Consider the following 23,440-nt stretch of genomic DNA (forward strand, 5'->3'; position numbering starts at 1 on the left):
TAATCTGGGGTCGCCACTGCGGAATGAACCGCCAACTCATCCAGCATATGTTTAAGCAGCGGATGCTCTTCCAGCAGCAACCCATCACTGGGAAACTACAATACATCATGCATGACAAATATTCCTCACATTAGAGAATGTTCCTCACATGAAAATATTTCTCACATCATTAAAGGATCGCTCGCTCTACATTAGCATGCTTGAATCTAATTATACTGTACAAAAAGCACATAATTAGCAGCAGCCAACAAACGATAATTGGAATTTCAGAGTAAACATTATATGCATATATTAAATCCCCCCGTGTAGTTCTTCTTCTTTTTGTGTTATTGCTGAAGGCCGTGAAATAGAAGTGATGCGGGTCAGGACCTCAAGGCACAAAGGTGGTCCGGGTTGGAGGGATATCTCAATACTGATCAGAGCGTGGAAACCTTCAGGGTCAGTTTTCACCTTGGGAAGCGTCTAAATCAATAAGCGGAGCTCAGACAGAGCGAGAGAAGACGAGGGTATTAATGGAAACAGATTTCCCCTCAGTGGGAGGAAGGGGGTTAAAGGGGGAATGAAATGAATCACGGTGTGAGGATTAACAGACAGCATGAAATCTCTTTAAAGATGGTGCGAGTGTGAGACGTGGAGGGGCAGACGGCGGCTTTTCTCACTTTTTTTTTATTTTTTGAGCTGCTAGACAAAACACTGAGGGGTTTTCAGATTCTGAACAGGCTGTGACCCACTAACAAAAACCCAAAATTCTGTCAGCAGTAGTGTAACACCGTATTTACAAAGTGTTGTGTGGCTCATCTGTGCCAATTTTAGATCTGTTTAATAAACTGTCATGTTAAAGTCAGCGTGAATCTAAAGTGGCTGAGACTTTTACTTCAGTATTTTGATGTACTTCCATTTAAAATTGAATATTAAGTAGGGGGGCGGGGCTTTTTTTGTGCGCCATTCCCTCATAGCAATCTAAAGACTGATTATACGTCTGCGTCGAGTGATCGGCGTGACCCATGGCGCATACACATTTATACTTCTGCGTGCTATTTGTGTTGCTCTTCAATAACACTTCCGAAATGCAAGCTGGCAATAAGTTTTGCATCCGCTGCATATATATATGCCGGAAGAATTAGCGGTTCATTCCACTAAGTGACCACTGATAAATAAGAGACTAGGCTGAAGGAAAATTAATGAAATTAAGGTATGGTCCACACTGCCTTACCTCCTGCTCTCTCTGGAAGACCACCACTCGTCCACCTTTGTCTCCAGTGGCCAGCAGTTCTCCTGTCGGGTTGAACTCAACCGTGGATATGATGTCAGCTGTAGGGGCGACACAGAAGATCATACATTAAGCTTCAAAAGTGTCCATTTAGTAATATATACTGAGAAAATCTGTGAAATTATAAAAATGTTGCTCCCATTTCGGGTTACCCAACAAGTTAAATTGACTAAAGTGATGTGTATATACACAGAAACATATTTAGTACTTACTGTATATATATATATATATATATATATATATATATATATATATATATATATATATATATATATATATATATATGTATATATATATGTATATATATATATATATATATATATATATATATATATATATATATATGTATATATATATATATGTATATATATATATATATATATATATATGTATATATATATATATATGTATATATATATATATATATATATATATATATATATATATATATATATATATATATATATATGTATATATATGTATATATATATATATATATATATATATATATATATATATATATATATATATATATATATACTAACGTTTGTGAAAATAAAATATCAGGATATAGGTGAAATCATATTCCAGATTTATTCATTGTCACATGTACACTACCTGACAAAAGTTTTAGGAACAACACATAATAACTTGACTACTAGTTGATCATTTGGTCTCGGAAGTGGCTTATATAAAGGCAAAGGCTTTTAGATTACGCTTATTTTACCAAAATAAACTATGAACATGCCTTAATTTTTAATTATTTAATTAGGACAGTAAGGTCTGACTTTGCTTAGACAAAAGTCTTGTCACTTAACAGAAATAATGTCCAGTATAGAATATAAAGTCATGGTGCAGTGGAAACAGAACGAATATTGTGTATGACTCCCATGATCTTGGAGGACTGCATCCATACATCTCTGCAATGACTCAAATAACTTATTAATAAAGTCATCTGGATTGGCAAAGAAAGCGTTCCTGCAGGACTATCAGCGCTCATCAAGATTCATTGGATTCATCTTCAATGCCTCCTCCTTCATCTTACCCCAGACGTGCTCAATAATGTTCATGTCTGGTGACTGGGCTGGCCAATCCTGGAGCACCTTGACCTTCTTTGCTTCCAGGAACTTTGATGTGGAGGCTAAAGTATGAGAAGGAGCGCTATCCTGCTGAAGAATTTGCCCTCTCCTGTGGTCTCCTGTGGCCCCCATACTGAATATAACCCCAAACCATGTTTTTTCCTTCACCAGACTTGACTGAATTCTGTGAGAATCTTTGGTCCATGTGGGTTCCAGTAGGTCTTCTACAGTATTTGTGATGATTGGGATGCAGTTCAACAGATGATTAATCAGAAATATCGATCTTCTGCCACTTTTCCAAATCATCAACTAGAAGTCAAGTTATTATTTGTTGCTCTTACAACTGGGATTGATGACGAGACTTTTGTCAGGTAGTGTATTTATGAAAAATATTTATTCTGATCTGTGCTTATATAAGATATCTAAAAAAGTATATGACATACAAAACATTATATGGAAGAAGTATTGGGAAAGAGGGAATATTTAAAATAATAATTTGAATGGTCTTGTGTTGCATGGGTGTATTCGTAGGAATGACCAACAATACATTTTTCATTCATTCATTCATTTTCTTTTTCGGCTTAGTCCCTTTATTCATCAGGGGTCGCCACAGAGGAATGAACCACCAACTTATCCAGCATATGTTATACGCAGCGAATGCCCTTCAAGCTGCAACCCATCATTGGGAAACATCCATACACATTCATTCACACACATACACTATACGGACAATTTAGCTTACCAAATTCACCTATACCACATGTCTTCGGACTTGTGGGGGAAACCGGAGCACCCGGAGGAAACCCACGTGAACATGGGAGAACATGCAAACTCCACACAGAAATGCCAACTGACCCAGCTGAGGCTCAAATTAGCAGACTTCTTGCTGTGAGGCGATCGTGCTACCCACTGCGCCACCGTGACACCCTAACAATCTATTTTATGAGTGGAAATTATCAATTTTTTTTCTTTTATGGCAAAAATCTTTAGAATATTAATAAAATATCATGTTCCCAAAGACATTTCGTACATTTCCTATCATAAATACATCCAAACTTAATTTCTGATTAGTTATATCCATTGCTAAGGACTTCATTTGGACAACTTCAAAGGTTATTTCCTATTTGGATTCTGGATTCGTTTTCAGATGTCCAAATAATTGTATCTCAGCCAAATATTGTCCTATCCTAATACACCATACAATAATTGAAAGCTTGATTTACTTCACTTTTAGATGATGTATTAGAAAATGTCCAAAAATTGACACTAATGACTGGTTTTATCACATATGAGAATTAATCATAGTCTTTTAATATCGAAGGTTTAAAGTAGTTTGAAGTCAATATTTCTAAAGTAGAACAACTCAACCTACTCTCCTTTTTAATTGTACAAAATATGATTAAACCATTTAATTGAGTGTAGAAAAACCACAAAATAATTATGTGAGGGAAAAAATAACGAAAGAAAAGAGAGAATTTCAGAACTGGATTGTTTACTGCTCTTCTGAGATCAGGCTGTGTCATGTCAAATGTGATGAAACCCCCCCGTCCATCGACATCCCATTGATATGTAAATCTCTCCAAATGTCACGCACCACCATTTTATCCCACCAAATCTCATCTTCTGAAGGCAGAAAGACCTGAGGAGCTTAGATACAACATGAGAAGAAAAGACTGAGAGATTCTACGCTGACAAGAGATCGCATTGGACGAACAGCGCACAGATAACATGATCTATCTATGACACACTGAGAGATTTCAGGCCATCGACATCAATGACAAAATCCCCTTTACATGTTCATGAAGCACATTATTAAAGATCAGACATTCAACTCCCACACCACTCTTGCCTGAAAACAAATAAACAGCTAAAATATGACTGCTTTGAGACTAAATATATTGAATCTAACATTGAATAAGAAGAGCCGCACAAATACAATGAGCCCAGTGACTGAAATCCTTTTGCTACTTTTGTGGTGAACAATTCATCTGTGCATGTCATTAAGAAAAATAAAACAGTTTGCCCTTGTAATCTGAAATTCAATTCTGAAAATGCACTTCATGTTTGTGTTGGTTAAATTCTAAGATTATAGGTGCGTTCGACTGCACGCAGCGCTGCGCAGATCGATCGAAATCTGTCTTAAAGCGGTGCATGCTGGTTAGAACTTTTGCCCAGATTGATACTGCACCGATGCAACGTGACTGTCACATGTGGCATTAAAGTTCTGTGACAGCGCTCCGAGATCAGACAACTGATTCAGCCGGTGCAGCATCTGAAGAGCGAATGCACGAGCTCTGATGACGACACCGACATTACACGATTGGCCGAGTTCACCGCATGACAATAACTACGTGTGTTTCGAGTTTATTATTGGACAACTTCTGTCTCACAAATTTCAAAACAAACAATTAACTTTTCATACCCTCTTGTACACATCATGCTTATTAAAAGACTACAAATATTTTACTGCAGTAATCATATCCCTACTGAAAAAAACTGCTTAAACCAGCCTAGGCTGGTTGGCTGGTTTTAGCTGGTCGACCAGCCTGGTTTTAGAGGGGTTTTGGCCATTTCCAGCCTGGTCTTAGCTGGTCAGGCTGGAAAATGACCAGCCAAAACCAGCTATGTCCAGGTTAAACCAGGCTGGTCAAGTTGGTTTTAGCTGGATTTAGCTGGTCATTTTCCTGCCTGACTAGCTAAGACCAGGCTGAAAATGGCTGGAAACCAGCCTGGAAATGGCCAAAACCCCTCTAAAACCAGGCTGGTCAACCAGCTAAAACCAGCCAACCAGCCTAGGCTGGTTTAAGTTGGATTTTTCAGCAGGGGTTTTGTTAAATAATCTGGTTATAAAGGCTAGCTTGTTTGCACAGGTTTATTTTCGACCTTTTTTATACAGACTATTTACTGCATTCAGCTCCATGAACGATTTAAATGATTTATTTTAGTAAATAACCCAAATATTAATTAAAATAAGTCTTACAGACTTATAATAAAATAATTATAATCGTTGATCCTGCCACCCTTAAGGTTTCTTAACAAATTAGGTTAAATAACTATTTTATTAAATATTTATAAAATGATTTTTTGTTATGAAGCGGACAGGAGACAGAGGTAAGGAAACGTTAGGGTGTTTATTAAATGACAACAAGGAGCACATGAAGGATAGCCAGGAGGATCAGGAATGATGTTGGGGTCTTTTCCTCCGTGGCTGGGTAACAGGAATACACGAGGATGGACAGCACACACCAGATACAGCTGACAGAGGATGACACAGACTTGGAAGGACTGGAAGACAGGACGATTCGGGAGGACCAGGAAGACTAGGAGGAATACAAAGAGAACAGGTAAGTCAATCGTTTGTTTAAGCTGAGGATGACTACGCTGAGTGGTCGCTCAGTTGTCCGCTTTCGTCGAGACGAGCCCGGACAATGAGCGACTGGAGTGCTGTGCTTTTATCTGGTGCTCGTGAATGTGATGCAGCTGTGTGCTCATTAGAAGTCAGGTGATGGTGATCTTCGTGAGTGGGGATCGTGAGAGCCTGACCAATCCGTGACAGTACCCCCCTCCCCAGGGCCCGCTCCTGAGGGCCGACACCTCCGACGCCGTGGTGGTCTCCCTCTGCCTCTAGGCGCTGGGAACTCAGGGTGGCTCTCATGAAACTCCACCATGAGACTAGGATCGAGAATATCAGCTCTGGGAACCCATGTCCTTTCTTCGGGGCCGTACCCTTCCCAGTCCACCAGGTACTCCAACTGGCCACCACGACGTCGGGAACGCAAGATCTCCTTCACTGCGTAGACGGCTCCTTCTTCTAGGAGCAGTGGAGGAGGGGGTTCCTCTTCGTGGTCAGGCTCTGTGGAGGGAAGAACAGGATCGTGATAGGGTTTCAGGAGTGATACGTGGAATGTAGGGTGAATACGGTAGTGAGAGGGTAATTGTAGTTTGTAGGTGACGGGGTTAACCTGTTCCACGATGGTGAAGGGACCAACAAATCGGGGACTTAACTTGCGAGAGGGCAGTCGCATGCGTATGTCCCGGGTGGATAGCCACACCTTTTGTCCGGGTGTGTATCTGGGTTCTTCAGACCTTCTTCTATCGGCGGTTACCTTGCTTCGACGGACTGCCCTCTGCAGATGTTGATGAGCCTCGTCCCAGACTCTCTCGCTCTCCCGGAACCAGTGATCCACTGCGGGGACATCAGATGGTTCGCCATCCCAGGGAAAGAGCGGTGGTTGGAAGCCCAGGACGCACTGGAATGGCGTGAGTCCGGTGGAGGGTTGCCGCAGTGAATTTTGGGCATATTCTGCCCAGCCCAAATACTGGCTCCAGGAGCTCTGGTGACCACTGCAGAAGGTCCTCAGGAACCGTCCCACCTCCTGAATCTTCCTCTCTGTCTGCCCGTTGGTTTGGGGATGATATCCAGAAGAGAGGCTGACGGCCACACCTAGGAGCTTGAAGAAGGCTTTCCATAGACGTGAGATGAACTGTGGACCTCTGTCCGACACAATATCTTCTGGAATACCAAATGACCTGAAGACTTGATTAAAGATATTGTCGGCTGTTTCAAAGGCTGTGGGAAGACCTTTCAGAGGGATTAGTTTGACAAACTTTGAGAATCTATCTACGATGACTAGAATACAGGTATTACCTTCTGACGAAGGGAGGTCAGTGATAAAGTCCACTCCTAGGTGTGACCAGGGACGGTTCGGAATCGGCAAGGGATGGAGCTTTCCAGCGGGTAGATGACGTGGGCTCTTGGATTGGGCACAGTCCTTACAGCCCTGAACATATTGCCTCACATCCCTTGCCATGTTTGGCCACCAGAATCGTTGGGATACTAGCGAGAGAGTATTGTTGATCCCTGGATGTCCAGTGCCTAGCGAGGTATGTAAGGAGTGGATCAGATCTACCCGGTGTTCAGGTGGTATGAACTGCCGATGAGGAGGGCATCCCGGCGGAGCAGGGGCTTCCGGAGTGGCAACGACTGGAGGAGTGTTCCAGGTGATCGGACAAATGGAGATGTGTTCGGGAAGAATCTTCGTTGGGAGTTCTTCATGATCGTGATGCTCGTGTAAACGAGAGAGAGCGTCTGCTCTTAGATTCTTGGGTCCTGGACGATAGGAAATGGAGAAATCAAAACGTGAGAAGAAAAGTGACCATCTGGCTTGACGTGGACATAGTCTCTTGGCCTCTTTGATATATTGGAGGTTTTTGTGATCTGTGATCACCTGGAACGGATGTTTGGCTCCCTCCAACCAGTGACGCCACTCCTCCAAGGCTAGCTTGATTGCTAGAAGCTCCCTGTCTCCTATGCTGTAATTCTGCTCCGCCGGGCTCAACTTCCGAGAGAAATAGGCACAGGGATGCAGTCGGGGCGGTGTATCATGATGTTGGGATAATACTGCCCCGACGCCGGTGGTGGATGCGTCCACTTCCACCACGAAAGGAAGATTTGGGTCAGGATGAGTCAGGAGTGGGGCCCTTGTGAACTCCTTCTTAAGAAGGCGGAAGGCTGCGGCTGCTTCTTTGGTCCACTCCAGTCCTTTGGGTTTACCCTTGAGGAGATTAGTGAGAGGTGATGTAATCCTGCTGTAGTCCTTGATAAACCGTCTATAAAAGTTAGCAAACCCAAGAAACCTCTGGAGCTCCTTAATGGAAGTGGGTTCTGACCAGGATAGAACAGCCTCAATTTTCTTCCCATCCATACGTATACCGGTTTGGTCAATGATGTATCCCAAGAAATGAATCGACTTCTGGTGGAATGAGCATTTCTCCGCTTTGAGGTAGAGGTGATGTTCTCTCAATGTGTGTAGGACCTCCGCAACGTGTTGGCGATGTTCGGCCTCACTCCGGGAGTAAATGAGGATGTCATCTATGTACACTATTACAAAGTGGTGAAGAAACTCCCGGAGGACTTCATGAATGAAGTTTTGGAATACGGAGGGGGCGTTGACCAGACCGTAAGGCATGACCTCATATTCATAGTGGCCAGTAGGGGTCACGAATGCTGTCTTCCATTGGTCCCCCTCACGTATTCTTATCAGATTATACGCGCTGCGGAGGTCCAATTTAGTGAAGACTTTAGCTTCTCGGAGCTGTTCCAAAGCGGCTGGTACCAGAGGAAGGGGATATCGGTATTTTACTGTACCGTTATTTAGGACCCTGTAGTCGATGCATGGACGCAGCCCTCCGTCCTTCTTGGCCACAAAGAAGAAGCTTGAGGCGGCTGGTGATTTTGAGTGACGTATGTACCCCTGACTCAGAGCCTCCCTTATGTAATCTTCCATTGCCTGATTCTCTGGAAGCGAGAGCGGGTAGATCCTACCTCTTGGCAACTGGGCATCTGGAACTAGGTCGATCGCGCAGTCCCATGGCCGATGCGGCGGTAGCTGGGAAGCTCTCTTGGGGCAGAAGACATCATGAAAGGAGCTGTACTCCTTAGGAATGTGGATAGACTGCTTCTCAGGAGGACTCTCGACCGATGTTGTAAACAAAGAAATGGGGTTCCGACCTTGAAGAGGGAGATTTGGAAAACAGGTAGGTGTACATCCAGATCCCCATTTCTTTATCTCTCCTGTGCCCCAAGAGATGATGGGATCGTGCTTCACCAGCCACGGGCGCCCTAGAATGATGTCCATATTTGCACCCTCCAGAACCAGAAATTGAATCCTCTCTTGATGTAACAACCCCACTTGAAGAAGGATGTCTTCGCATTGTCGATGGATACGGGTCGAAGATCGAGTGCACTGGGTTATCGGTTGTATCTGGTATATATGCGAGGACGCCTCAGTACGTAGGTGGAGTTGACGACAGAGGGATTGGGAGATGAAGTTCCCTGCTGACCCGGAGTCGATGAGGGCTGTGACAAGGAGAGAAATAGAGGCAGTAGTTATTTGTACGGTGGTAGTAAGTGGTTTACATTGTTCAATATTCGTACTGAATACACTCACTGAAGTCCGAATGGGACGAAGGGGACACTCCATACGGGTGTGTCCACTGACACCGCAGTATAGACACAGACCCCGGGTCAGCCTCCTCTGTCGTTCCGCTGATGTCAGTCTTCCAGACTCTATTATCATGGGTTCTGGTTCTGGAGAGGCTGTTGACTCAGGCGATTGGAGGAGTGCAGACGAGGGGGTGATGGTGTCCTGTTGATAGGAACGGAGACGATCGGAACATCGGAGAGAATGTTGGATGAATCTCTCCAGACCCATAGTATCATCTAATGTGGCCAGCTGGATTCGGAGAGTGGGTTCCAAGCCGAGCCGGTACGTGGTCAACAACGATCTCTCATTCCATCCACTTGCAGCTGCTAGAGTGCGAAACCGGAGAGCATATTCCTGTGTAGATAGAGTACCTTGCTTTAGATGATACAGCTGCTCTCCAGCGGCTACTTCCCCATCAGAACGTCCAAACACCTCTTTGAAATACTCCGTGAAGGTAGTGATGGAATTCATGACCGGCCCGGCTTGGTTCCAGATCGTCTCAGCCCATTTAAGTGCAGGTCCAGAGAGTAGTGATACGATGTAGGCGATCTTTGACTTATCTGTGGGATATAGAGAAGGTTGCATTTCGAATATGAGGGAACATTGTAACAGAAAACCATTGCACTCCCCCGCTCCGCCTGAGTAGGGCGCTGGTCGGGCCATGGGACTGGAAGGAAGGGCCGAAGAAGAAACTGTGGAGGCGGAAGTGCTCGGTGCTGGTGGTGCGTTGGAAAGTGGAGCTGGTGGCTGTAGAATCCGCATCAACTGGTCCACCAGCTCTTGAAAGTGATCGGGGGTGCTCATGTTGTCGTCGTTAAAGGTCCGGGCTTCTGTTATGAAGCGGACAGGAGACAGAGGTAAGGAAACGTTAGGGTGTTTATTAAATGACAACAAGGAGCACATGAAGGATAGCCAGGAGGATCAGGAATGATGTTGGGGTCTTTTCCTCCGTGGCTGGGTAACAGGAATACACGAGGATGGACAGCACACACCAGATACAGCTGACAGAGGATGACACAGACTTGGAAGGACTGGAAGACAGGACGATTCGGGAGGACCAGGAAGACTAGGAGGAATACAAAGAGAACAGGTAAGTCAATCGTTTGTTTAAGCTGAGGATGACTACGCTGAGTGGTCGCTCAGTTGTCCGCTTTCGTCGAGACGAGCCCGGACAATGAGCGACTGGAGTGCTGTGCTTTTATCTGGTGCTCGTGAATGTGATGCAGCTGTGTGCTCATTAGAAGTCAGGTGATGGTGATCTTCGTGAGTGGGGATCGTGAGAGCCTGACCAATCCGTGACATTTTTAGGATTATGAATATATATATATTTTATTTCCTGTCTAGCCGTTTATACCTGGTCTTTTTGGGAAACGTCTACTTAAAGTGTAGCTCACTTATTTTAGGAATGTCCTTTTGTTCAGTCTTTTTGGATTAAAGTGCTTTTTTGAAAAGGCTTTCATTATCCAAAATAATCTTCCAAAATAATCTTATAATTATAAATAATAATCCAAAATAATCTTAATCATTGTTTAAGACTTAACCAACACCTTGTTTTTGGTTTTACACTAATATATTGGAAAGTTTTACATCTATAAATGTAAATAAATGTAAACCCCTTTTTAGCATATTCAAACAAGAAGTATTAGCCTAGATCAGGCATGGGCAAACTCGATCCTGGAGGGCCGGTGTCCCTGCAGAGTTTTGCTCCAACATTAATCAAACACACCTGAACACCCTAATTAGTGTCTTCAAGATCACTAGAAAGCTACAAGCAGGTGTGTTTGATTAGGGTTGGTTCAAAACTATGCAGGGACACCGGCCCTCCAGGATCGAGTTTGCCCATCCCTGGCCTAGAGTGATGTTTAAACTCCTAGAATTTGTGTTTGTTGCTTTGTATTTAATAGGGCTGTTCGTTTTTGTTTATATTACCCTCTCGTTTCCCCTTATTTCTCTCATGCGTTTGTAATATATTCAATTCTTAATTCCCTTATTGGTTAAAAATGAACTAGTTTGTAGAGACTGTATTCTGTTTCATTTGTAAATCTTTTGTTGATATAAATAAAAAATAAAAAAATGATGATGACGCCATGTGATCAGTTTGAACCCCGAAGTGTCCGATTGTCTGGCTTGACGGCTCCCTTTTTAACTCCGCCCCCGCCTGCGCTCGGTATTCTCGTTGATCACCAGCTGCAGCTGTGCTTCATGTCGAATGCACCTAACGTCTGCCTGAGGTATTGGGTGTGGCTAACATACTTAACCACTCCCCTCCAGCTGTCTGTTTCGACAACATGTGTATGTGACGATTCCCTGATCTCTGATGTCAGCCCTCCCCTGGGTATTGAAGAGTTTAGATGTCACGTGACATACACCTCGCATCACGAAGATAACTCCACTGTCTAAACACACTAGTTTAGAGTGCCACCCGCTATATATTTTCTCCATATTTTAGGTTAGAAGCGTAGTTTTAGTTATAGCGTTAAATGCTGAAGATGTTTTGTTCGTTTATTTTGTATTAGATAGTTTAGAGGGTAAATTTCAGCTAGATTTGGGGTTTCGGTTATATTTCTTTCTTTTATTTGGCGCCACCTTTCACCTTTTTTTGCAGTATTTACGTTGTCATTTTGCTATTTTGCCACCAACTCACCACAAAATTTGATCACATCAAATGTTACCTCTTTTTAATCCCCAGAGCCAAACTTGAAAGTCGTAACAATAGGAAATACTGTGAAAATTTCCTTGCGCTGTTAAACATCATTTAAACATCATCAGGGGGGCTAATAATTTTGACTTCGACTGTGTATAGCTAAATGCTTTTAATGCAGTCACAGCGGCTTGATCACCAGTTTTCAGAACATTTCTCTGAACTGTAACTGACCCAGATCCGAACCTACAATGATTCTTGACACTTCAAAGAGCTGCATAGCTGGACGGCTCCCATTGTGGGACAACACTGTGTCTAATCGTCAGGCCACCGGCAGAAGAAAGTGGGCCAGGGTGGGACGCTTCATTAAGGCAGCCCCAGCACTGACAGAAAACTTCCCAAGAAACAGCAAATCTAGTCTCTTTCTTGTCTGTATTATGTGTATTATGTCAAGCGTTTACAGCCATTATTCAATCTTTCAAATTGTGCTTTGTTGTGTTGAGAGAACATGAATGTTACATGACTCAATTCTGGGCAGCAAAGAAAACAAATAGTCTGGAATCATGTGCATTCTGTTCACGTAAGAGGTGGATGGTTACTAGGGGTGGAAGAAAAAAAAAAGATTTGTCGTTATTCTTCCTTTAGCGATTCTGTATTCAAATATGATGATGATGTGGGCCTGCAGAATAAAACTGAAAAATGATAGGACATTTGTACATATCCTTACGAATTTCTGGACAAATTAAAGGTGCCATATACTGCATTGATTCAATAAGCTAAATTGTTCTCTGTTATCTACTTAGTAGGTATATAGCTTGGATAATTTAAAAACAAATCTCCAGAAACGGTTTTATATGCTCATTTATTACTCCATAAAACTCGCCCACAATCAGAAGGTCCATATTGACCATATTTGGATAGGTCGTGAATGTTAATTGCAGCTCTCATAGACTGACGCACACACACACCGACACACAGCATGATGTACGCTGAACTATTTAAACAAACAAAGTCGAAGTAGTAAACAATCTGCAGCTTCCGTTTTCAAAATAAAAGTCCTACAAACATAGTAAGTAAAATATAAACGTATAAATAACTAAGGGACGAAAAGAATCATTGTTGTCTCACTAGAAAACATTGTGGCTTTTCTAACGCAACCTGAGGGGTGCATATTAATGATCACATGCACTGTCCACTAGGCTACATGAGGTTTTTCTCCGACCCTGTCAGTCAAACGCAAATTCGCCAGGTCTTGAAACGCTTCTGAAATGACGATGACAAAGAGCATGAAATACTTTGACTCGCTTTAGTCATGTGATCTGGTGTTTCGAATCACTTCAGTCAAGTGACCTGGGTGTTTCAGTTCATGCTTCGGTGCAGTGTTTAGAAACACTTGCCCTTCAAGATCTTGACACTGTGGCAAAACTTCAGATTCACGTTAGCCATCCCTACCTATTAGTTGATCCAAAACTGCCATTAAAGGTTTAGTAGAAAAAGCTTGTTTCCGGGCTGTGCCTGGAACTTACAATACACATTACTTTGGAAACATGATACTGTATTTCACACATAGGCAGTCAGATCTGATGTGCCTAGAACTTACAATTTGCACTTGGAGAAACAATACTGTGTCTTACACACAGGCAGTCAAACCTGATCCCTCAGAAAGCATTTTACAACGTAAAAACGTAACATATATTTGTAATCTATCAGTATGAAGCTGATTGGTCTATTCTTGTCACATGTCTCGCGGGTGCTCACAGCATTCTGAAAAGTTGAGATGTTTTCAATGAGGTGTGCCTGGAATACGCGAGTGCACTACGCTCCCAATATTCGCGTATAAGCCGCACACCTCTATTTGAAAAACGAACTTGTACGCACAAAAGATGCGATGTGTGAAGAGCCCCTAAAGATTCTCCCCCCTCACTGCAAAAAATGCTTTTCTTAAGGCCGGCTCACACTGTGTGATTTTTTTTATATCCTGAACGATTGTAGCATGTCAGACTGCACGAACATGGCTCCCATGTCACACTGTAAGATCTCAGCCCTCATAAACTCAGACTGAACGACAACGAAGACGCGCCAAACACGAATGAAAACACCCCAGGAGTTTGACGTCATCCACCCGTGACACTTTCACTATCCCACGTTCTGAAATGATTCCTCATAGCAAACGAAAACAATGTGTAGTGGCAATTGTGCACACAGCGTGTCTCAGTAATAAAACCAGGAAGAGAAAAACTGTTTTGGCATTTCCCCGCGATCATTTGAATTGTTGCATGGATTGCGTCATTAAATTCAGAGCTCGGTTCTTGGATTGACGCTCATCGCAGCTGTTGTCACACTGCAGGAATGTTTCTAAAACCTTTTGATTTTAGCCAGAACTTCATCGGAGGAAAAATCTGATCGCAACGGGCACAAAATGGCTGTCTGTGATTATGTCAAACCAACTATCAAAGATCAAAGATTTTAGCTGAGGATTTCAGGAATCTTTTAGGATTCCCCAAATTAGTCTCAGATGACAAAACCATGGCTGAAATCTCAGTGTGAGCAGGGCTTTACTTAGATATTTTGCTCAAAATTCTTAAATCTAGAAGCATTTTCTATACGAGTCTTGTTTTAAAGGGCACCTATGATGAAAATAATTGATTGGAAGCTGTTTGGACAGAACCGTGTGCAGGTATAGTGTGTCCACTGTCATATTGGGGTGATAAGTCTCTTTTTTTAAAATGTTCTGACGTTAAAATAGCATCCAAATCCTCACACTTTGAGGCCCACCACAACGTGATGTAGGACTGTGGTTTCCCCACCCACTGAATTATTTGACAGCCACGTATTAACATGCGTCCAAAGTACCGCGTATAATCATATCAACAAGACAGGACGAGCACAAAGCAACTGGGATTAAAAGATCTGTTCAGCTCTCTGTGATCATCAATCATCATCAAAAGTTTTACAAAATGTTTTAAAACAGTGCATGTTTGTAATGAATTATAGCGATTTTACTGTCTTTATCACCACAGCCGTGTGTCAGTACAAAAGAAGATGCATCAATCCCGGTTTGTGGACGTTAAATCGGGTGAATTTTATACATTACATAACAAATATTCATTTAGCAGTGGATATTAACGTGTATCCTGCCTCATTTGCCGTGCAAAAACTGTGCAAATTTAAACACGCCCTGTGTGTGTGTGTGTGTGTGTGTGTGTGTGTGTGTGTGTGCGTGAACTTCGTAACGACATTGTGTGTGGCTCATCATTGCAGAAAGACTTAAATTAACTCCACAACAAATAAATCGAATAGTCTGTGGGAAAGGTCTTACTGTAGTATTTCTCATGAACGTTACGTGAGATCTGCTTCCTTCATGTCTGTCACTGTGCTGTTTATCTGACGCATCAGAGGGGGAGTGGGCGGGGAAGAACTAGCATTAAAGACACAGGCCACAAAAACAGCTACAAGATGCTCAGAGCAGAAAATCCCAATATTCTAAAAGGTATAAATATATCTGATGGGTGTTTTAAATTGAAATTTTACAGACATATTCTGGAGACACCAAAGACTCATCCTAAATCTTGAAAAAGGGGTAAAATAGGTCCCCTTAAAGAAATAATATGCCAAAATGAAGTGAGTTTTTCCTAAAACAAGCTAAATAATCTGCCAATGGGCTAAGCAAAGTAATCATGTCTTTCCTTTTAACATACGATTATTTTACTCACCCTGTTGGCAGATCATTTAGCTTTTTTCAATGAAAAACTCACTTAATTAAACATATTATTTCTGAAAACAAGACAATATTTTGTACTTGTCCAGAAAATGCTTCTTGATTTAAGAATTTTGAGATATTTGGATCAGAAACAACACATTTTGTGCAGTGTAATGTTTACCTCCGGCTATCTAGGTTTTCTGGATATTTGTAGGTATTCTCATCTCATAGAGAACCAAGGTCTCAAAACAATATGCATTTCTGAGCTAGCGCACAATAACCATTTGAGGATCGTAAGCACACTCCCACATCATTGTAGCCTAGACGTTAATCCCGAACGTTAAAAGACGGTTCCAGTTCAAAGTTCATTAGCGATCTCTACCTCTGACTCCTACCGATTCCTACCTTTGACACATCTTCCTTGGTCTTCCTCAAGAAGATGCATCTGTTTCTCTGGATTTGAGATCTACTGCAATCCTTACTGCCAAAGAAAGGCTTGCTTCTGCTGCAGCTTCTGCTGTCTCTCTCTCTCTGTCTATATCTTGCAGGTAACTCTATTTCGTGCTACGTATCGTCTCGCATTTCGCTAGCTCTCCCCACACAATCTCAAAACCAGTCCAGCGTTCCAGCAATAGTCAGCTTGAAGTCATTTGCATAAATCCCAAACAAACACGGAAGAAATGACTTCTAAATATTTGCTTTTATCCATTTCGAGGAAAGGAAGATGGAGCCAGAGATGGAGAGACGGAAAGAAGCAGGGATTGAAAAGGCTTGTTGTTTTTTCACCCCGATACACCTCTCTGGGCTTTTATATTGTCTGCATGGTGAATTTAAGTGCAGCGTTTCCATGACAACCACTCCTTGGACTAAAACAAGCGCTGTGTGCGATTCCTGCAAAGACTTTGTTCATGTGGTGTGAACTGGCATCGTACTGACAGAATTTAGAGCAGTCTGGCAAATTCTGCCCTAAGTCTAGATCATATTGTGTCTGAGGAATATGTTATATAAAAAAAAGCAATACAAATTGATTTCAGATTCAAATATTTTTTTAATAAATTTCCAGATATCATGTTTTACACTGAATATTGAAGATATGTGACTATAACATCTTTTTTGAAAATTCATGTAATAAATGATCAATTCTGTGGTTATATGTATCATATGTATGTACTGTATGTATCGCAATTCAGCAACATCTGTATGACAGATTAAGAGCAGTCACTCCTTCTTAGAGCGGAAAACAGCACAATATCTTTGCACGAAAAAGAGAACGTTATACTGAAAGCTTGGCAAACACTGTCGCTCCAAGACAAAAGTAAAGCCACTGTGCTTTGATTTAATGGTGTTCTTTCCGAATGCCAGTGAACATTTACAGTAACACTAATGAATTTCTGCCATCTTCTAGATCCAATGGTCTGAAGTAACTAATTCCAACTACTCAAATTACTGTAATTGAGTAATTTTTTCAGGAATAGTAATTTAAGTAGTTTTTAAAATGTGGATTTTTACTTTCTCTTGAGTACATTTTTAGTGCTGTATCTGTCCTTTTACTCCACTACTTTCCTTCAACCTGCAGTCACTATTTTTTCTTGTCTATGGGGATTAGAAAAATCAGTCCTGTGATTCCTGTCCAATCAAATCGCATAGATGGTAAATCGCATCATAATGAACTACCTCAAGACATGGGCGATTTATAAATGCACCCAACCTTTTGGACGCATTAAAAGTGTCTCAGAAGATGTCCAAAATCTTTACACGGATTGACCCAGAGACTGTTTAGATCCATGTCACTGACTAGAAGATGACGGATGTTTACTGTATGATGACCAAAATGGCCGTAAACACCCAGCAGGCACACTTGATGTCACTTGACGTCAGATTGAAATGAAAATAGGGTTGACATCAAAACCCAACGTCAGGCCAACGTCAATGTCCAACGTCCAACCCAAAACCAACCATATTTCAACATCTAATGATTTAACAGCTTGACGTTGTGTGGACGTTACCACTATGATGTCTATCAGGTGTTGGATTTTGGTTGCCATACCTGATGAATAAATGTCAATTTTTGACGTCAAAATGACGTTGGTTTAAGATGTTGGATCGATGTTGGATTTTGGTTACTATCTAACAACCTAAAATCGACCAATTATCAACATCATTTGACATCATTATTGGACATCAAAATAACGTTGTCCTTAGAAACTGGCTAGACATTGAATTTTGGTCACCTGACGTCAAAAACCTAAATTAAACCTAATATTAACGTCTTATGATGTTGCGTGCCTGCTGGGCTATAACTAAATGCACTACAGAATGTTACGTTTACACACACATGCAGAAATTACATTTAAACGCATCAGCTTTTTTTCACAGTGTAATACTCACTACTTGCTACTCTTGAGTACTTCTAAAAGAGCTACTTTTTACTCATACTTTGAGTAATATTTACAACCGATACTTTTACTCTACTTGCACTACATTTTTAGGCAAGTAATGGTACTTTTGGTATCATATAGTATCATATTTACTTAAGTATGATTTTTCAGTTCTCCTTCCACCACTGTGTAAGATCTTACAGACCATATATTTTAAAAATACAGGTGAAGTCCGAATTATTAGCCCCTCTGCATATTTCCCCCCCAATTTCTGTTGAACGGAATGAATATTTTTTTCAACACATTTCTAAACATAATAATTTTAATAACTCATTTCTAATAACTGATTTCTTTTATCTTTGCCATGATGACAGTAAATAATATTTGACTAGAGGATACTAGTATTCAGCTTAAAATGACATTTTAGGCTTAACTAGGTTAATTAGGGTAGTTAGGCAAGTCATTTTATAATGATGGTTTGTTATGTAGACAATCAATAATATTGCTTAAGCGGGGCAAATAATATTGACCTTAAAATGTTTTTAAAAAATTTAAAACTGCTTTTATTCTAGCCAAAATAAAACAAATAAGACTTTCTCCAGAAGAAAAAATATTTTAGGAAATACTGTGAAAAAATTCTCGCTTGGTTAAACGTCGTTTGGGAAATATTGGGAAAAGAAAATCACAGGAGGGTGAATCATTTTGACTTCAACTGTATCTATCACTTATCCAAAGACATTGCAAGCATGGTGTGTGACCCACTTGAACAGTAAAACACACACACCCTGTCCATTGGAGAAAATCACACTGGCAGAACAACAGTGTATGTGCAGCATTACCGAGCACACAAAGAATGATGTGCTAGAGTGTTGTAAGGGGGCGGAGGCTGGGTTTGGGGGGATGGAATAATTACATTGGAATCATATTCCAGTTCCTCGCGGAAACAGAATTCTAAATGAGTTCTCAAAGACGCAAAACACGTTGACCTAATTAGGCCCCTGGAGTACGCAATTTTTGACTACTTATCTCTGCATTCTTTTCTGCTTGTTATCAGCAGTGAAGGTGCTGAGCGTTCAGAACCCATCCGAACATTCAGGGTACAAAAGATGATGTTCATTCATTCATCCATTCATTTATCCATTTTCTTTTCGTTCCTTTATTAATCAGGGGTCACCACAGTGGAATGAACCACCAACTTATCCAGCATATGTTAACGCAGCGGATGCCCTTCCAGCTGCAACCCAATACTGGGAAACACCCATACACTCTTGCATTCACACACATACACTTCGGCCAGTTTAGCTTAGAAAAGAAGATGTTCAGATCATTTTTAGATCCAAAAACAACAACAAAAAGTTTATTTTAATAAGTGATAAACAGATGGTCTACGTGTGGTTTTGAGACAACGTTTATGGACAAGATGATGTTTTTTTTTTTGTTTCAATATATTTCATTACTGGTGAACCCACAAGTGGGAGTTGCTTTTCTATTTAATTACAATCCCTTTCCTGGGAAATATTTTTAATTATTGACAAGATAAATTTGTCTGGTGCCTGAGGGTTTATTAAAACCCATCTTTGGTTTTTATGTTTGTTTGTGGTCGTGTTTGAGGTTTGGACCAGTGGTTAGGCATTTGAGCTACAGTGCTGGTGACACTGTACAAAATATATTGCTGCCTTAATTTTTTTTTAGTTGAATCAATTGAACTTTTCAAGTTATCTCAACTCACATCAATCAAAATATTACAAAAAACTTTGTAAAACATTAGTTGAAACCTGATTAACCTATTAAAATAGGTTAAAACAACATAAAACTAGTTGTTGTCTTGACTTTTTGACATAATTTTTAAAATTATATTTATATTATTAATATTATCCCATTTCTGTGGAATACTTGAATCTATGTGGCACAGTGGCTCAGTGGTTAGCACCATTGCCTCACAGCAAGAAAGTCACTGGTTCGAGTCTTTCTGTGTGGAGTTTGAGGTGTGGGTTTCCTTCGGGTGCTCCGGTTTCCCCCACAGTCCAAACACACGAGCTTTTAGTAAATTGGATGAGTTAAAGTGATGTTTTATAAACAAATTTCGGGAGGAGCACGCGCAGAAGTTTCAGTATCAAATACGTCATTGACAATTATTCTATTATCCAATCAGTTCTTAACCAAACCCCTATATATATACCAAAGCTGTCTTACCTGCAGCATCTTACGACTTTAGCATCCCTCCACCACCCCGTCACCTCACCTCTTAAGCATTACAATCCCGGGGGGAGCGTTCTGGGGCCAGGCTAGATACTTTGCTCGAATCCCAATTCCTCTGTGTTTCCTGATAAGGGGAATAACTCGAGTTGGGGTGTCTTCCCCGAGCTCAGAGCCCTCTCCCCGGACAACACGCCAAATGCGCTTTATTCTGAAACTATTGCAAGTGTGAACTCGTGAATTTGTCGTAGTGTATGAGTGGGTGTGTGTGAATGTGAGAGTGTATGGGTAAAGGGTTGCGATTGGAAGGGCATCTGCTGCCTAAAACATATGCCGGAGTAGTTGGCGGTTCATTCCACTGTGTGAACGAATAGATGATTACTTGAATTAATGGAGCAACCCGAATTGGTGTGTGAGTTGAAGGCTTTTTTTTCAAGTGGTTAGCATGCCTAATGCCTATACATTGTAGGGTTGGGTGATGTTGACCAATTTGGCATCGTACGTTGTCTAATGTGAAACGTTGGCATCGTCGTAGGAGGGGGTGAAGGTGGTTGTTGTTAAATATCAATTAATTCATAGCAATGGCTTTACCCATAACCAAACCGTAAATAAATAAAGTTACACACAAATCACCACCTGTCAATCACTTTTTTCCGTGGGACTCTGGCATGAATAGGCAGAGTGATCTGGGTCGTTATAATGGCTTTTTCCCACAGCTGGCGGAGGAGACGAGAGTTGGTTTGGAGTTCACTCTAATTTGTATTGTGATTGTTGATAACTTCCTTATTTTATTATTATTATTAGGAAATAATAACAAGTAAAGATGCTAGGGCTCAACCGTTTTGGTCGCAAATGCGCCCGAAATTGTATCTATGCAACCTAAAAAAAATATATTTGGAAGCATTTGAGCGAGTGCATAAATTGTTATCGTGCAACCTGTTTTCACTGCAAAATCCTCACCACGTGCGCGGATTTAGGAGACAACATGCAGAATGCATATTTGCACCTAAAATCGCCAAACGCAGCGCTCAGGAACAGATTAAAACAGTTTTATGTGAACTTGCTGAAGTAAAAAAAAAGGATGCAATGCTTGCCCCGCCTTCGAGCTCTTCTTATTGGCCCACTGCTCTAGAACTGAACGCGAATAGATTGGTTAATATCAGCTGTCAATCACTCAGTCAATGCCTTCTACCTGCAAATGACAGGAGCTACAACCGTGAAAATGTGAAGCGCTGAAGATGAGAGACTGAAAATAACACTGACAGATTTTGTTTTAGAAACCACCTAAAGTTACTAATAATGGCACATCTTATTAGTGATCATGTGCTGAAAGTTAATCCACCGTTGACACTTTTCGAAGAGTGGATAAAAGACTTCCAGTGGCTTCAAGTCCGCTGTGAAAATAACTAAAGCCATGCACTGTGTTTGCAGGTAACAGTGTTTGCCAATGAAAAGTATGTTAGCTTAGCAACATCTAAACTCAAAAGTATGTTAGCTTAGCAACATCCAAACTCAAAAGTATGTTAGCGCTGCAACATCCAAACTGAAAAGTATGTTAGCTTTGCAACATGCTAACTACAAACTCAAAAATAGCTTAGCAACATGACAACTTCAAACTCAAAATTATGTTAGCTTACGTTTGCCAGGTTTTGTTGGTCCAGGAATGTATAGCTGCTGTAACATTTGTTTGCATGTTCTTAAGTTGATTTAGAGAGGAGCAGTAGCTTAGCAAATATCAACTCCAAATTCAAAAATATGTTAGCTTAACAAAATGGTAACTTCAAACTCAAAAGTATGTTAGCATAGCAAGATGCTAAATTCAAACTAAATAGTATGTTAGCTTAGCAAACATGTTAACTCCACACTCAAAAGTATGTTAGATTATCAAAATGCTAACCCAAAACTGAAAAGGATGTTATCTTAGCAAAGTGCTAACTTCAAACGTAAAAATATGTTAGCTTAGTAACATTTAAACTTCAAACGGAAGTATGGAGTTAGCATGTTGCTGAGCTAATATACTTTTGAGTTCACATTAAGCTTGTTGCTAAACTAGTTTGAAGTTTGAAGTTAGCATGTTGCTAAGCTAACATATTAACTTAATGCTAACTAAGCTAACAACATACTTCAAACTTAAAACTAGTTTAGCAACATGTTAACTGTGAACTCAAAAGTATGTATAACACAATGAGAACATGCAACCTTCACACACAAATGTCAACTGACCCAGCCGGGGCTCGAACCAGTGATGAACCAGGGCTTGAACCTTACTGAGAGGCGAGAGCGCTACATACTGCGTCACCGTGCTGGCCTCGTGTCAGCATTCTGACTACAAATTTAAAAGTATGTTAGCTTAGCAACATGATACCTTCAAAATGAAAAATTTGCTTAGCAACTTGCTGATTTAAAACTTAAAAGTATGTTAGCTTAGCAACATGCTAACTTCAAACTCAAGAGTATGTAGCAACATGTTAAATCCAGGCTCAAAAGTATGTTAGCTTAGCAACATGTTAACTTAAAAATCAAATGTATGTTAGCTTAGCAACATGTTAACTACAAACTAAAAAGTATGTTAGCATAGCAACGTGTTAACTTCAAACTCAAAATATGTTAGCGTTGCAACATGTTAACTCCAAGCTCAAAAGTATGTTAGCTTAGCAACATGTTAACTTAAAAATCAAAAGTATGTTAGCTTAGCAACATGTTAACTTCAAACTGAAAAGAATGTTAGCTTAGCAACATGCTAACTCTAAACTCAAAAGCATGTTAGATTACCATCATGGTCAACCCAAACTCAAAAGTATGTTAACTTAGCAACATGCTAACTTCAAACTCCATGCTAACTCTTAACTACAAACTGAAAAGTATGTTAGCAAAGCAACATGTTAACTTCAAACCTAAAATATGTTAGCGTTGCAACATGTTAACTCCAAGCTCAAAAGTATGTTGGCTTAGTAACATGATAATTCCAAACTCAAAAGTGTGTTAGCAACATGCTTATCTAAACCCAAAAGTATGTTAGCTTAGCAACATGCTAACTCAAACTCAAAAGTATGTTAGCTTTAGCAACATGTTAACTTGAAACTCCGTGCTAACTCTTAACTTCAAACTCAAAAGAATGTTAGCTTAGCAAAATGCTGACTGTAAATTGAAAAGTATGTTAGCTTAGCAATATGCCCACCTCAAATTCAAA

The 23,440-nt window shown here is 40.7% G+C and overlaps 1 protein-coding gene across 3 annotated transcripts in view; it reads right to left on the minus strand.

Moving 5' to 3' along the window:
* The window catches only part of ppp2r2bb (protein phosphatase 2, regulatory subunit B, beta b), a 149,593-nt gene that overhangs the window by 38,931 nt on the left and 87,222 nt on the right, over positions 1 to 23,440 (minus strand). For 2 of the 3 annotated variants that reach the window (XM_056446038.1, XM_056446039.1), the window contains exon 2: positions 1,214 to 1,311. In XM_056446038.1, the coding sequence (XP_056302013.1) occupies positions 1,214 to 1,311 (98 nt within the window). Of the gene's footprint in view, positions 1 to 1,213; positions 1,312 to 16,081; positions 16,340 to 23,440 lie in introns of those variants that run through there. The other variant, XM_056446040.1, reaches the window with a different exon arrangement.

Source organism: Danio aesculapii, chromosome 21, assembly GCF_903798145.1.
Source record: "Danio aesculapii chromosome 21, fDanAes4.1, whole genome shotgun sequence".
Taxonomy (NCBI): domain Eukaryota; kingdom Metazoa; phylum Chordata; class Actinopteri; order Cypriniformes; family Danionidae; genus Danio; species Danio aesculapii.